At 47.0% G+C, this 14523-nt stretch overlaps 1 protein-coding gene across 1 annotated transcript in view; it reads left to right on the top strand.

Moving 5' to 3' along the window:
* Nucleotides 1-14523, top strand: part of LOC126519541 (matrix metalloproteinase-2-like) — a 266198-nt gene that overhangs the window by 203251 nt on the left and 48424 nt on the right. Inside the window, exon 3 of the mRNA XM_050168978.2 lies at nucleotides 3681-4003. Coding sequence (XP_050024935.1) covers nucleotides 3681-4003 — 323 coding nt within the window. The remainder of the gene's footprint in view (nucleotides 1-3680; nucleotides 4004-14523) is intronic.

Raw genomic sequence — 14523 nt, 5'->3', positions numbered from 1 at the left:
AGGCTCAATTTTATCCCGTTCGGGCGTGCTCTGAATACTAGCTTGCTGCGCCTCTGACCCTTTCTCATCGTTCAACAACGTCGGTCCCGCAACTACCGCCTTTGCAGCGAGCTCCCGAACCTTCGATCTGGTTAAGGCCTGAACGCTAGCCTCACCAAACAAAAGCCCCTTCTCGCGCAGGAGGTGATCGGACCTGTTCGAAAATAGGTACGGGTACTGGGGGGGCAGCATAGATGACACTGCGGCCTCCGTCTCAAGTGCTCCGAAAGGTCCTTCAATAAGCACTTTTGCTACCGGCAGACACACGCTATGAGCTTCCACTGCTTGCTTGATCCATGCGCACTCGCCCGTGAACATATCGGGTTCTACGTAAGAGGGGTGAACTACATCCATTGTAGCTGCGGAATCGCGAAGCACTCGGCACTCTTTCCCGTTTACGAGGAGGTCTCGCATGTAAGGCTCGAGAAGCTTCATGTTCTCGTCAGTGCTGCATATAGACAAAAACACGACTTGTGTTTTTGTTTCTGGACACTGCGCCGAAAAGTGACCCGGCTTCTGGCACGTATAACAAACGCGCGCTTGCCTCATCTCGAACCGCTTTCTGCGTTCGGCTTCGGTTGCCGCCGTCTCCTTACGTTCGGTCGGACTGCTTTCACTCGCATCCGCACTACGTGTGTCCCCCTTTGCTCTCATGGGTGTGAACTTCGGCCTCTCAAACTTGGAGCCAACTTCACCCTTTTGACCGTCCTTAGCTCCGCGAGCCCGACGCGTCACAAACTCCTCGGCTAGCTCAGCGGCTCGAGCCACCGTACTAACGTCTGGCCTATCCAAGACCCAGTACCGCACGTTCTCAGGTAACCGACTATAAAACTGTTCTAGCCCGAAACACTGCAGAACTTTCTCGTGGTCACCAAACGCTTTCTCTTCTTTGAGCCACTCCTGCATGTTTGACATAAGCCTGTACGCAAACTCTGTATATGACTCACTTCTGCCTTTCTCATTTTCCCGGAACTTCCGACGGAACGCCTCCGCTGACAGCCGGTACTTTTTTAGCAGACTTGATTTCACTTTGTCGAAATCCTCTGCCTCCTCTCTCTCCAAGCGAGCGACTACGTCGGCCGCCTCGCCGGGTAGCAAAGTGAGCAAGCGCTGTGGCCACGTTTCCCGAGAGAACCCCTGCTTCTCGCACGTTCGCTCAAAGTTAACCAGGAACAAACCAATGTCCTCTCCAAGCTTAAACGGCCGCATCAGGTCAGTCATTTTGAACAATACTCGTTCTCCTGCACCGTGTGCCTGACTTCCATTACGAGCGCGTTCCATCTCTAACTCGAGACGCTTCATTTCCAAAGCGTGTTCGCGCTCTTCTTTTTCTTTCTGTTCTTTTCGTTCACGCTCATCTTTCTCTTTCTGTTCTTTAATTTCACGCTCCTGTCTTTTTGCCGTCTCCCTCTCCTCAATGGTCTCAAGGCATTCCGACAGCTCGTCATCCTCAGCTTCTAACTCAAGAATAGCCCTTAGCAGTTCTGGTTTTCTGAGTTTGTCTGAGACATCCAGACCCAACTCTCTCGCAAGCTCCAGCAATTTCGGTTTGCGCAACGACTTCAAATCCATGGCTGCTCTGAATGCTGCTTTCTCTACTGCCTACTATTGTCTTGCCGCAAACTAACCCGGTAGCAACGACAACCACAATTACCAGCTCTGTTTCTGACACTAACAAAAGCCTGGCAAAACTCAGAAGAAGAAAGTCCCGCACTCACCAAACCTCGCAGCCAAGACTTCAGCGCAGTCGTTCCGCTGCAGGCAACCAGTCATCACACAGGGCTCGTTGCGCTGCTCCCGGATGGTCGTTGTGCTGCTCAGCATACAGTCAACCGCATCTCTTCGCTGCTGGCCTCCGTTGTCGCGATCTCACCGCTGGCAACCAGATGTTGTAATCGCACCGCTGGCACGAGTTTTTGGGGTCTCGGTGCTGACGCCCGTTATTGCCAATGGGTCGCAAGCCCCAAGGGTAGCGTTGGCCTGGCGGCCTGGGGCACTGGAAGCATCCGAAGGTCCCGGCAAAGCATGAGAAGACTGGTAACAGAACAACTTGTTTATTCTAACATAGCAAAAGAGCGGCCGGTCAGTTCGACCGAAGTGGAGAGACGGGAGAGCACGTAACTCAACAGTACAAATCGGAGCCTCTCCCCTGGCGTCCGGGGGCAGCTGCTCTTATACTCTCGGCGTCGCGGTCCAAAAGAGAAGGTCACGGGATGAAGGTCACGGGACGGCGGAGCATGACCCCACAACGGCGCGAACTGTCGAGCCGAGAGACCTGCTGAACCGAGTGTAGTGACGCATCGCCAACCTTCACTTGGGGAGCTCCGCTCCCCTGATGCCGCGCTTTGACAAGCGTGGGCACACACACACGAAGACACGTGGCACTGAAACACGCCTGGACACGCTTGGCGGGTAGGCGTTGCGTCGGACGGGCCAAAATGTCCGCCGCTTTGAACAAAGCCCCGGCGTCCGTTGCATCCGCGCCGGCATTACCGCGCGTTGTAGGCGAAACGTAACATCATGCTCGACATTCCTTTCACGCGGGCCAGATCATGTCGCTGGTTAAAGCGCACATGCTCTGAGTGACCTTTCTGCGCCCCTTTGTGCTAGTAATAAAGACTATGGCCCTTGTTTTTCCCGAAGGAGAAACTCCTCCTTGCGCAGCATTCTGAAGAAGACACGGCCTCAATTCCGGTGTCCGTAGCGCTTTCATTGCTCCGGAAGAGAGGTTGGAGAGCCTATAAACCGTTCGCCTGCTGTCGTGCGAGATGCCACACGAGACAGGGCGACGACGATCGCAGACACGATACGGTTCTCTTCGCGGGCTCACGACCACTGCGAAACAGGCGCCGCTGCAGAATTACAAGCGCTCAGCCTTTTTGTCTCCATTCGCGCCCTTTCCTGCTGACTCGCTCCTTTCCCGCCGAAAGCGAAGCGCGGCGCGCATCCTGTTCGCCGTGTGAAAGTGCGGGTTCTGCAGGGTGAACAATTCTTTTCCTCTTTTTTTTTTTTTCGTCCGAGACTTTGCTCCGCGAAAAGTCTGCTGCGCACATTGTACGGCTCGTTGGCACTCTGACATTCATTGGGGCACCCGCTAATTGGGGTTGCGCTACGCCGCTCTGCTGCAGCGGAGCATTGTGACTTCATTATTGCCGCCATGTACTCGTTTTTATCTTTTCGGTTACCCCCCTTTCCCGCCCTGTCTAGCTGTACCCGCAACGCAGTGAGTCACTCGCATTCAGCTTGGCGCATGGGGCGTAGTGAGCACCTGCCATCGAGGCGTTTTTATTATTTTCCACACATTCTCGTCAGCCACTCTGCGCAATGGTTGCGAAAAAAGAAAAGAACGGTCATAACCAGTGTAACTTTTCTTCGAGTAACTACTCCTCTCAGTAGGAACATACAAGCAAATTTTAATGGCTAAGCGCTGCAGTTGTAGCCGAGAGTTGAAGTTGGAAAGACAACCGCTGTCTTAATTAAATACATTTTAATACGGTAGGAACATCCACGTATAGAACATTTCGCTCGTTGGTCTGCCACAGCTGCCCTGTTTGTCACACACTGATTTATTTATTTATTTATTTATTTATTTATTTATTTATTTATTTATTTATTTATTTATTTATTTATTTTTCGTGCAGCGTGGAGGAGTTCCCGCGCCGTGCCGACCGCGGCATGATCCGCTCGGCGATCGGCAAGGCGCTGAAGGTGTGGAGCGACGCGTCCAAGCTGCGCTTCACCGAGATGGCCGCCGCGTCGAGCCGTCGCCGCAGGCCCGGCGACGAGGGTGGCGCCGACATCGCCGTGTCGTTCGCGAGGCTCGACCACGGCGACGGCTACTCGTTCGACGGGCCGGGCACCGTGCTGGCGCACGCCTTTTTCCCCGGCGAAGGCATGGGCGGCGACGCGCACTTCGACGCCGACGAGAACTGGATCACCGGCACGCCCTCCAGGGACTCCAACGGTCAGTCACGTGGAACGGAGCCACAGCTAACGTAGAGTATTCCTAACCGCTAGCGAATCGATGCTAATGGATACTTCCAGTGGGCGAACGTAACAATTTGGAACCGCACTAAATGTGCTCCAGCGAGGAATCGCGCCGTTAACGGGGCATCGCCGAGGCTCGCGTAAGCTCTCGCGAAAGCATTTTGGGAGCAGCACCAAGTGTTCCTGTGCGCGCATTGAAAAACACCGTTAGTTAGAGAGCCCTTGTATGGATAGTCTTCTACAATTTTAGTCGGAACCTCTATGCTTTTCCCAACGCCCGAACGCGTTTTTATTGTTCGTTTGCCAGCTTTCAGGCTATACGCAGAACCGTACGTGTAGGGCGGCACGGAGTGTGCGGCATTTAAGTGCGTTGGATGAGATAATGTTCGTTTATTAAAGCCAGTTACAAACTCCTAGGAATCACGTTATAATCTGGAATGCTCCGATGCCCCACCCGTAATACTGTCGATTGTCTACGAAATGCAGTCTTTAGTGCCACATCACCTCACTCGAGAAAGAGCCACACGCACCTCACCCAACCTCTCTCTATACAAAAAGAAAGAAAACGTGCTGGGCGTGTTATGGTATAAAATACGCGATATGATACTAAGAACATTTTGCAGAAAGCATCGACAATCGCTGTCAAGAAAGAGAGAAAGTAAGAGACGAAGAGCAGAGAGGTTAACCAGATAAAATATCAGGTTCGCTACTGTGCATTGGGATATGGTATAAGAGCAGAAAAGATGAGGAGAAAAGGAGAGAACATACGAAGAAAACCTGTTCGCACAAACACAGTAAATGCACCTGCCAGCGACTGTAGCTCTTCAATCAGTCCCGATGTTTAAAAAAGAAAGAAAGAAAAAAACATTATAGCATTTTTACAGCAGGGACAATCACGCACGAACTTGACATTCTGGACTTCTGGCCAATTCGATTGGGAAGAGTGGACATTAACCAATGCTGCTCCAAACCATAGCCAAATGAGAGTTAGTTACCATCGTGGCATGCCGTGCGGAAGGCTGAGCATCAGATGGGTCTATAAGGGACAAAGGTGTTGGTCTGCGGTCTCCCGGCGTCTATTGGGCAATGTAAGCCAATAGCAGAGCGCTTCTAGAAGTCTATTCACTGTATGTAGTCAAGACACGCTAGGATTTTATGCAGGCGCGAAATACCACACTGTGGTGTGTTTTAAGGCGGTAAGTCTGATTATGAGCCATAGCTTTAAGAGGAAGCTTTAGCTCGGGTGCTTCTATCTAAAAAAAAAAAGAAATTATGGGGTTTTACGTGCCAAAACCACTTTCTGATTATGAGGCACGCCGTAGTGGAGGACTCCGGAAATTTCGACCACCTGGGGTTCTTTAACGTGCACCTAAATCTAAGTACACGGGTGTTTTCGCATTTCGCCCCCATCGAAATGCGGCCGCCGTGGCCGGGATTCGATCCCGCGACCTCGTGCTCAGCAGCCCAACACCATAGCCACTGAGCAACCACGGCGGGTTGCTTCTATCTAAATGCACGTAAAAGGAGAATTCGTATTTCTCGGTAACCACTGCACCAAATTTGACTAGGTTTGTTGCATTTAAAAGAAAAACTTAAAATCTAGTGACTGTTGGTTCTGAATTTTCGAGTTAGGACGTCAATTTTTTTTATTAAAAAATTGGCAAAAATCTGAAATTTTCAGGAAACGAAACTATCAAGTTTACAACTGTGTAACTCAACAACGAAAAATGATAATACAATTCTGTGAATTGCATCGAATAGTACATCTAAAGCGGACAAAATTGATATGTTACACATGAAAATTAAAAAAATTTAGTAATATGGAAATACAGTTTTTGCAGAACCCTTGTAACCAACGTAACAAACTCACGTAAGATGTAAAATGACATATCGAATTTGTCCATTTTGAATGATCTAATGGATCCCGTTTACAGAACCGCGATATCTGTGCTTGATGCAAAGCTATAAATTGGTAAACTTCGTGCTTCTATTTTTTTCAAGCGGTCGAATATTTGAAAATCTTTTTAAGAAAATTCACGACATAAATTTAAGTTCCGCTTCCATCAGTCACTAGAATTTTACTTTCTCTCTCAAATGCATCGAACTTCATTAAAATCGGTCCAGGGGTTATCTCAGAAGAACGTTTTCGCGTTTTACATGTATTTGAATAGGCCGCATCGGAGTTGGGCCCGAGCTAAAGCTTCCTCTTAAGTCAACTGGACGACAGACAGATTACAGAAGAACAGATATTAAAACCGTGAACTTGACTGACATCCGCACAGAAAGATACTACAGTGCATTGCTTCGTTTGAAAGACGCTTTGGCTCTGCGACCGCCTTTCACTGCACAGCAGTGCTCCCAACTTTAGGGAAATTTTTCTGGATCTAAGGATTTGGGGCCTTGTTTAGAAAAATAAGGAAACTTGTCCAAATATAGAGAAATTTCGCTCTATTTCATAGAAGCTGTGACATTTCTGACGTGATGGGGTGTTTTTATTTCAGTAACTTGCAAATTACCTTCGCATTAGCATGCGAACTGTGACCTTTGATCGTACAGCAGTGCAGTGAACGCATGTTGCCCAGCAAACAACAGTGTGTGGATGCTTCGGGCCGCTTCCCGCAGTACTGCAACCGGTGAAACAAACGTATGCGGCAATAGAAAATTCGGGCGTACGCGGACACGTATATGCCTATCGCAGAGCACGACGATGAGGTTGCGGCGCTAAGCCTGCACACGCGTATCCTAAAATTTACTGGGAACCGCCCATAGGCAGAGTAACCTTGGACAGGGTCCAAGTTTCCATGTGCTCCGGTGAGTTTTTCTTCGTAAGAAAGATAAAAATTTGCCGCGTATGTTCGTGCATTGCTACAAGTGACGCATAAGCGTGCAAGTGTGGCGGAGCTATGACAGTGCACGGCACTAAAGAAATGAAGTATTCAAGCTTTGTGTCGTAAAGTGACGCACTGTTTTGACATTTCATAAGGGAAGTCCATCGTCCTTGCAATTAGAATTAAATTCCGTCTAATCTTTGCACTTTGGTCCAGGTGCAAAGCAGTTTCGGACAACAACAAAGTATATGTGCTGATTTGTTTTTCTGTGCATATGGCTCCAAGCAGGAGGCTGTCTTGTTAGCATAACAGCTTGCACTGCGATATAATTTCAGCTTTGAGTACAGTGACTGAATTATTTCAGTACTTTAAATTGAGCTTGAAAATAAATTTGCATAACAGAAACAAAATTTCGCATTACAAATGTTATATCGACGAACTTAGCAGCCACATCTTGCAAAAAATCTTTTTGAAATCTAGGGGAGCTTTCGATCCTGTTTAAGGAACGCTAGCTTCGGTGGTTGGCAGCACTGTTGCACGGTGAACGCGCTGTGTGTGCGTGCGCCTCACTTGTTATCGCTTTCCTCCTTCCTTTCCTTCCCTCTTTCCCGTCTCTCAGTGTAGGGCAGCAAATCAGGTATAACCAGATTAGCCTCCCTACCCTTTTACCTTTCTATCTCTTCGCGGGGAGTGGACGCTCAATCGATTTCCTACTGTGACAGGATTTATTAAGTTACGCGCTTTCAGTATATTGTCATACCGAATGAAAGAACAATTATCGCATGGCGTCAGTGGCACGCCGCCGGCTGATCGCAAGGACGAGAGTAATTTGAACTTTCAACTCGGTGCGTAAAAAAAAAAAAAGTAACACAGGTAATTACATAGCGTAAAAAAAAAAAAGTAACACAGGTAATTACATAGATGGCAGAATTTTTTTCGTCATCTCACATATGTTCTACCTTCTGACGCCATCTCTGCTTCGTTTCGCGTTCTCTCTGAATTTTCACAAAGCGGCTCAAAACGCACCTTTCCTTTCTTCTACTGCAAGCTGGCGGAACCTTGTCAGCAATTTACGCGTGTCCTCCGGGTTAGCAGCGCGCCAAAGCATGTCCTGTAACTGCCTCGCCTCTACCGATTTCGGCCGCCGACAGCCTCGGTCAAAAAAGGGCACCACGCGTCAAACCGTCGGAAACCTACCTTCCGCTTGCCAGTTCGCGAGAGCTTTAAACACTGTTGTTTCGCGCTCAAAACTTGGGCGCGTGTCCCCAAATGAGATGATCGCGTGCACGGCGCTTCAACCTGCGTGGCTTCGTGCTATACCCGGTTGCGGCAGGAAGCCGCGGCGACTCAGAAGCCTGGGAGCGCCGGCTGCTTCTTTCGAGCGATCCAGAGATGCCTCGGTGGGACTTCACGCCACTTAGATGTCGTTGCGCAGCGAGGCCTCGAGGGCGGCACTGGCTGTGTCCTTTGTCCTCAGCTGCTACTCCGTCACTCAATCTGCCTCGACGAGACCGGTTAGAAAATTCCTACATTCCTTATGTCGTTGAACGATCCGTATATAATTAACGTTCAGCCGAATGTTTGCTTTTAACAGGCGGATTCTGGTCAACGCGAATTCACTGTTTCCACCAATAAATGTGGGAGAGAGGGGGAGCGGAAGTTTAACCAGGACTGAGCCCGGTTGTCTACCCTACAATGGGAGAGCGCAAAGGGGAGAAAAAGGTAACGATCAAGGAATATGGTGGAGTTCATGCAGGCTGGACACACAGACAAAATGGAGTGTTCAGCGCTGTCTCATAGAGGGCCACTCAGTCCGACTGACTTGGAAAAGAGTTCGTCCGAGCCTTGCGAGCTTCCAACTGCGGCTTTCTCTCACAATTAAATGATATATGCGCGCGCCTATAGCCAGCACCAACTATAGCTGCATAGCCTGTTGGTGCCTTCTGAAAGATGCGAACCTTCGTAACTTAAACGTCGCTAGGGAAAACACGGGGAAGGTGGAAGGTGGAAATTCAAGACGATGAGCAAAACAAGAACACCATAAAAGCGGGAGCCAACGTTTCGACAAGTGGACTTGTCTTTTTCAAGGCGACATATGCTTTCCTCGGCACAGTATATGGAGGGTTCTTCTAAAGGGGAGAGGTGGTAAGGCGGGTGGGTGAGGCAACGACCGAGAGTGTGTTATCGGCGAGGATGTAGAATTCATAATAAAGGGGTACTATGTACACGGCCGGTGGCATGGCCGTATGTCAGCCGGCGTGTCAGCGGTCATGTGCACAGCACCCTTCTATTATCTGCTTCGCTACAGGTCAGTGGGCTTATCACCTCTCTGAAAGAGATAATAAATGGAGCGACAGAAAACGATGTTCTTGTAAAAAATTTACTGAAATGAAATAAATGTATAATTAAAAAAAGAAAAAGAAAGGGAGAAAGGGATCCACTAAGCAACTAAATGCAAATAACTAAGTGTTGTTTCCTATAACTTTAAATTTGAAATTCTATTCGCTATGCTAAATTTCAAGCTATAGGCAGGAGCACTTTGTTATTTGCATTTGGTTGAGTAGTGGTTTTTCTCCTTGTTTCTTTCTTTTATTTATATATTGATTACATTTCAGTAATTTTTTTTTTTTCACGAGCACCGTTTTCTGCCGTTCCTTTTATTATTTCTTTCAGAGAGACGAAAGCCCACTGACCTCCAGTGAAGCAGATAATAGAAGGCTGCTGTGCACACGGCCGTTGACACGCCGGCTGACATACGGCCGTGCCGCTACCGGTGTGCATAGCCACCCCTTTATTCTCAATTCTACACCCTCGCCGATAACGCACCCTCGGTCGTTGCCTCACCCACCCGCGCTACCCCCTCTCCCCTTCAGAATAGGCCTATCTATATGTACTGTGCCGAGGAAAGCATATGTCGCCTTGAAGAAGACAAGTCCACTTGTCGAAACGTCGGGTCTCGCTCTTATCGTGTTCTCGGTTTGCTAAACGTAGCTAGGAACATTGTGTAAAATCAGTGCTCCTCTACTTCATACTGCGTGACAAATCCGCACTTGAGGCAGCGACATTTCCGTGTGCTGCGTCTGCGCATTGCCAGCTCCGACGGAGGTGCTTATCCGCGGGAGGTTACAGCACAGCACCGGCACTGACGTCACTGTCGGCGGCAGAGGGGACGATGTGACCGTTACCGCTGTCGGAGAGTTAACGCGCTCTCTTGTTTGCATTTGTTATCTGTCCACAAATACGATGAGCGTTCGATCTAGGCGATCATGATGAGCTGCTCACACGCTGCAGTGGTCCATTCGCGCGCCCAGACCTGTTTACAAGCCCTACGACTAAAAAGCACCATTAATGTGCTTTTTATATAGCACCATATAGCACCATATAGCACCATATATATATATATATATATATATATATATATATATATATATATATATATATATATATATATATATATATATATATATATATATATATATATATATATATATATATATATATATATATATATATATATATATATCTGAAAGTATCGTGGCTTACCTGTGTGGTTCTTACAGGACAAGGGGAGGCGGCCGCGAAATAATTACAAAGCTACACATTGAGCCATGACGGCTCTTTCGTTAACTGCTTGAGCGCATAAATTACTCTTGATGCACGGCGAATAAAGCTGTTGAAATAGCAAAGCATTAACGTCCCACGCACTTGCGTCTCGGTCGTTGCACGTTCACTCGAGTTATTACTCAAGTAACAGTGCTTGAGCGTCTCCTCCGTTCCCTTTCCTCCCTCTCTTTCCACTTTACTACTTCACATCCCGACGCATTTAAGGAGTGCAAAACTCTTAAGGAAAGAAGGCTGCGACAAAGCGGATCGGAAAAGCGCTCCCGCGAAAAGTTAAGGCAACAAAAGGCGGCGTTTTACGATGCATTTATTGACTCTCCGCTACACACACTCGCGAACGGCTCCCCTTTAACGAGCCCTCTTTAAACGCGGAAGCGAAATGTTGTCGAGGCACCGCGCGCGCGTGACGTGCCCTGAATGTGTGCGCGCGCTCGGGGCCACGGGAGACGCGGCGCCGACGACGGTTTTTCTACGCGGGAGGCAGAGCGTACGCGCCGCGAGTCGCCGGCGAGGCGGGGGCCCGACGAGGCGCGCGAATCCATGCTGAGTCACGAACTGCCCGTCCGTTTGTTTTCCTCCAGGTGTGCTCGCCGCGGGGCCATATGAGTAATCCGCGCAGCGACCGGCACCGAAAGGGGAGGGGCGATTACGACGAGCCGCTGTTGGCACCGGTTTCCTCGCGGGGCTCGCGGCGTATAGGTTCGAATGCCTCATTTTTCGTTTGGTCGGACGAATTCTTACTTTCAGAACGTTTCTTGTTCGTAAGGTTTCAAACGGGGATTATTTTGCTGCAGACTTGATCGGCCGTTAAAAGGGGACGGGAGGCGATGTGAAAGAATATCTGGGTCGTCGGATGAGGATGAGCTTCGTCCCGGTCACTCGCCTGCTGACGATCAGGTATCGATGTCAGAATCCTAAGCGCTGGTGCCTACTGCTTCAAAAGCGACGAGTGGGTTTTCGTAAACAAAGCAACCGTTATTGGTTCTGTTCGCGACGTTCTACGACACACAAGTTTAGGGTGCGGACGCGTTGTTTAATTCGCCTCATTTAACGTCGTGAAGGTGGGTGTTGTCCTAATCGACATATTTACTTGCTCGTTCTTACTTTGTGACGGATTTCGGCACAAAGGGCCGCAGCTTTAAAATTTTGTGAACCATGCTATGGAATCGGAGAAAGCGTTTCGCTTACGTTTTGAATCCACAGACGCCTTCGATCGCGCACAAATGTAGCGGACCCCGCCTACGGCTTCGATCTCCATTCGTGTCACAACTGCCAAAGCTTTTGTCGTCGCTTTTACTCGAGAGTGCCATTCAGCCACAACTATAACGCCATAAAGGAAACAGTAGGAGGGAAACTACGCTCTTAGTTGATGTGCAGTCACGCTACGATATAGGGTAGGGGCCTCCTACTCTTGCTCGCGGGTGTTCGTTACTGTGCGCACTTTCGATGGCCGTCGGTCGCCTTCCGCACTGCCCCTCTTCGACATCTGTGAATGTCAACTGTATGATCGCTTAGAAAACTACTGTAGCAACACTTTCGGCTCAAGCACACCGTGGCACAACGCATGCGCATATTAACTTTTAGTGCTGCTCGATGCAACGAAACAGGAGTCACAAATGCTTCTTCGCGCTTTAAGTGCTCCAGCAGTTACATGCAACCGCAACGAGCAAAAGGAAGACGAAGAGCCCCAGGCCAGTGCCACCCATGAAGTCGCCTCAAGCTCGAAGAAACTAGAAACTTGAAACGAATCCTCGTGCCGCAAAACAATTCGTTGTTTTTTCCACCGGACTGCTTATTTGTATTTATTTTATTTCATCATTCATCATTAGTACAGAAGGAGGTCCCGGAGTTACAAGAACTGTCAGGGGGACCTCCTATTAGTAATTTAACAAAGCAGGAATTAATACATTATGGTAACATAGCAGCGACAGACATCAGAAAACACGAAGTTAATGAAGCAAATAAACAAATACAAAAAGGTGCTTACAATAATTGAAGTTCAAAACAGAAGTAAATGAAACCGGTACAGCGTATGAATAAATAAATATGTAGTAACTGACACGTTATAGGAACATACGAATGACACATATTAAAGAACACGAGGTTAATGTAACAGATAATTAGAAACAAATACATGCTTACGATACGCAAAGTGCAAAACAAAAAATTTGAAACGCCTAAAAATGAGAAAAAAGAAGACAAAGGGAGATATAGAATAAAAAATAAATAAAAGCTATCGATACATTAGGTAAATGCAGAATCATTGAAAACTGGAAAATAAATTTGTACACAACATATACTTATAGTAATGAATCAGTAGCCAGTAGTGTCGTTAGTAAATATTTCTTCGTATCTCTCCTGAATGTTAATGTTGTGTGGCAGGCTTTAATATGGGGTGGTAGTTTGTTCCAGTATTTAATGGCCGTAAAAAGGGAAGTAAACATTCCATAATTAGTGTTTATTCGAGGGAGCAAAAAATTGTTGTTGGAGGAAAATCTCGTATTGTTAGTGTTGGTAAGAGTAGAGTTATTAAATGCATCTAAAATTGTTTCATGATTTAGTGTGCGGTATATTAGTAATACCAATTTGGGCTGGAGCATGTAACGTAATGGTAGTATTTTTAAGGAACTGAAAATTGGTACTGCATGTGACATGTAATTAGAGAAATTGATGATCCTCAAGGCTTGATTTTGTAAATGTTGTAGATGTATTATGTGCGAGCAATATGTGCTTCCCCAAACTGAGATGCAGTATTGCAAGTGACAATGAATAAATGCGTAATAAAGTGAAGTTCTAACGTTTTGTGGAAAATACGAGCGCGTTAGAATTAGTACTCTTATTCCAAAGGCAATTTTTTTTTAGTCCATGTCAGCATGTAAGTTAAACTTAAGTTGGGGGTCAAGTTTGACTCCAAGGAAGACAACTTCATGTGCAGGTGAGAGAATGTAAGACGAGCGGTGGCGCGGGCGCGATGACGCGTTTATGTGTATGAAAAAGCATAAACTGAGTTTTCGAAGGGTTGATGTGAAGTTTGTTACTTGTGCACCACGCAGATAAGTTGCTTAGGTCAGAATTTAGTCGTTTTATTACAGTACTTATGCATTTGCTATTAGTAAATATGCTGGTGTCGTCAGCATATAGTATAGATGAAGTACTGGTTAAACAGTGAGGAGGATCATTAATGTACACCAGGAAAAGTAAAGGGCCTAAAAATGAGCCTTGTGGGACACCCTTAGTGACTGATTTAGTACGTGAGAGTGAACCTCCGAAATTTACAACTTGTGTTCTGTTAGTCAAATAACTGCGGATGAGGGTAAGAGCTGGGCCACGAATGCCCAGAGCTTCTAACTTGTAAGAAAGGATGTTATGACAGATGGTGTCAAATGCTTTACTAAAGTCAACGAAAACTGCACCAACAATATGGGAGTTGTCAGGGGCATGTTTTATTTTGTCAGTGAATGATGTTATAGCTGTTTCAGTGGAATAACCTTTACGAAACCCGTGTTGTTCAGGCGAGAGAAGATCAAATTTCTGAAAGTAGTTTGTTAAGCGGTTTACAAGTAGTTTCTCAATGACTTTGATAAAAAAAGATAGCATGCAGTAGGACGATAGTTTGAAATTAATTCTTTGTTACCTTTCTTTAATATAGGAGTTATTTTACCGTGTTTTAATTCGTCGGGGAAAACGCCTGTTGTGAACATGCAGTTAATAATGTGCGCGAGTACATCGGCGATATGAGATGATACTAATTTGATTTTAAAAGGTTGTAAATCATCAAGGCCGGGACCTGTAGTTCGTAAACTAGCGATTGAATCGGATACTTCTTTGGGTGATGTAGGGAACAAGTAAAATGAATAAGGGGTTTGCCTGAGTACTGGCTGTGGTATACTGTCTAGTGAATGATCATGTGTAGGACAGAAAAAAGTATTGAATTCATTTGCGATATCAGTGGCTTCAGTTACTACCCTTGTTCCTGTATTAAGTTGGCTCAGTGCGTGGTTTGGTGAAGACAGATGAAGAAAGGACCTAATGGTATCCCAGGTTTTGC

Source organism: Dermacentor andersoni, chromosome 3 (genome assembly GCF_023375885.2).
Source record: "Dermacentor andersoni chromosome 3, qqDerAnde1_hic_scaffold, whole genome shotgun sequence".
NCBI lineage: Eukaryota > Metazoa > Arthropoda > Arachnida > Ixodida > Ixodidae > Dermacentor > Dermacentor andersoni.
The sequence above is the reverse complement of the archived record's forward strand: the minus strand, read 5'-3'. Positions and strand labels throughout refer to the sequence as shown.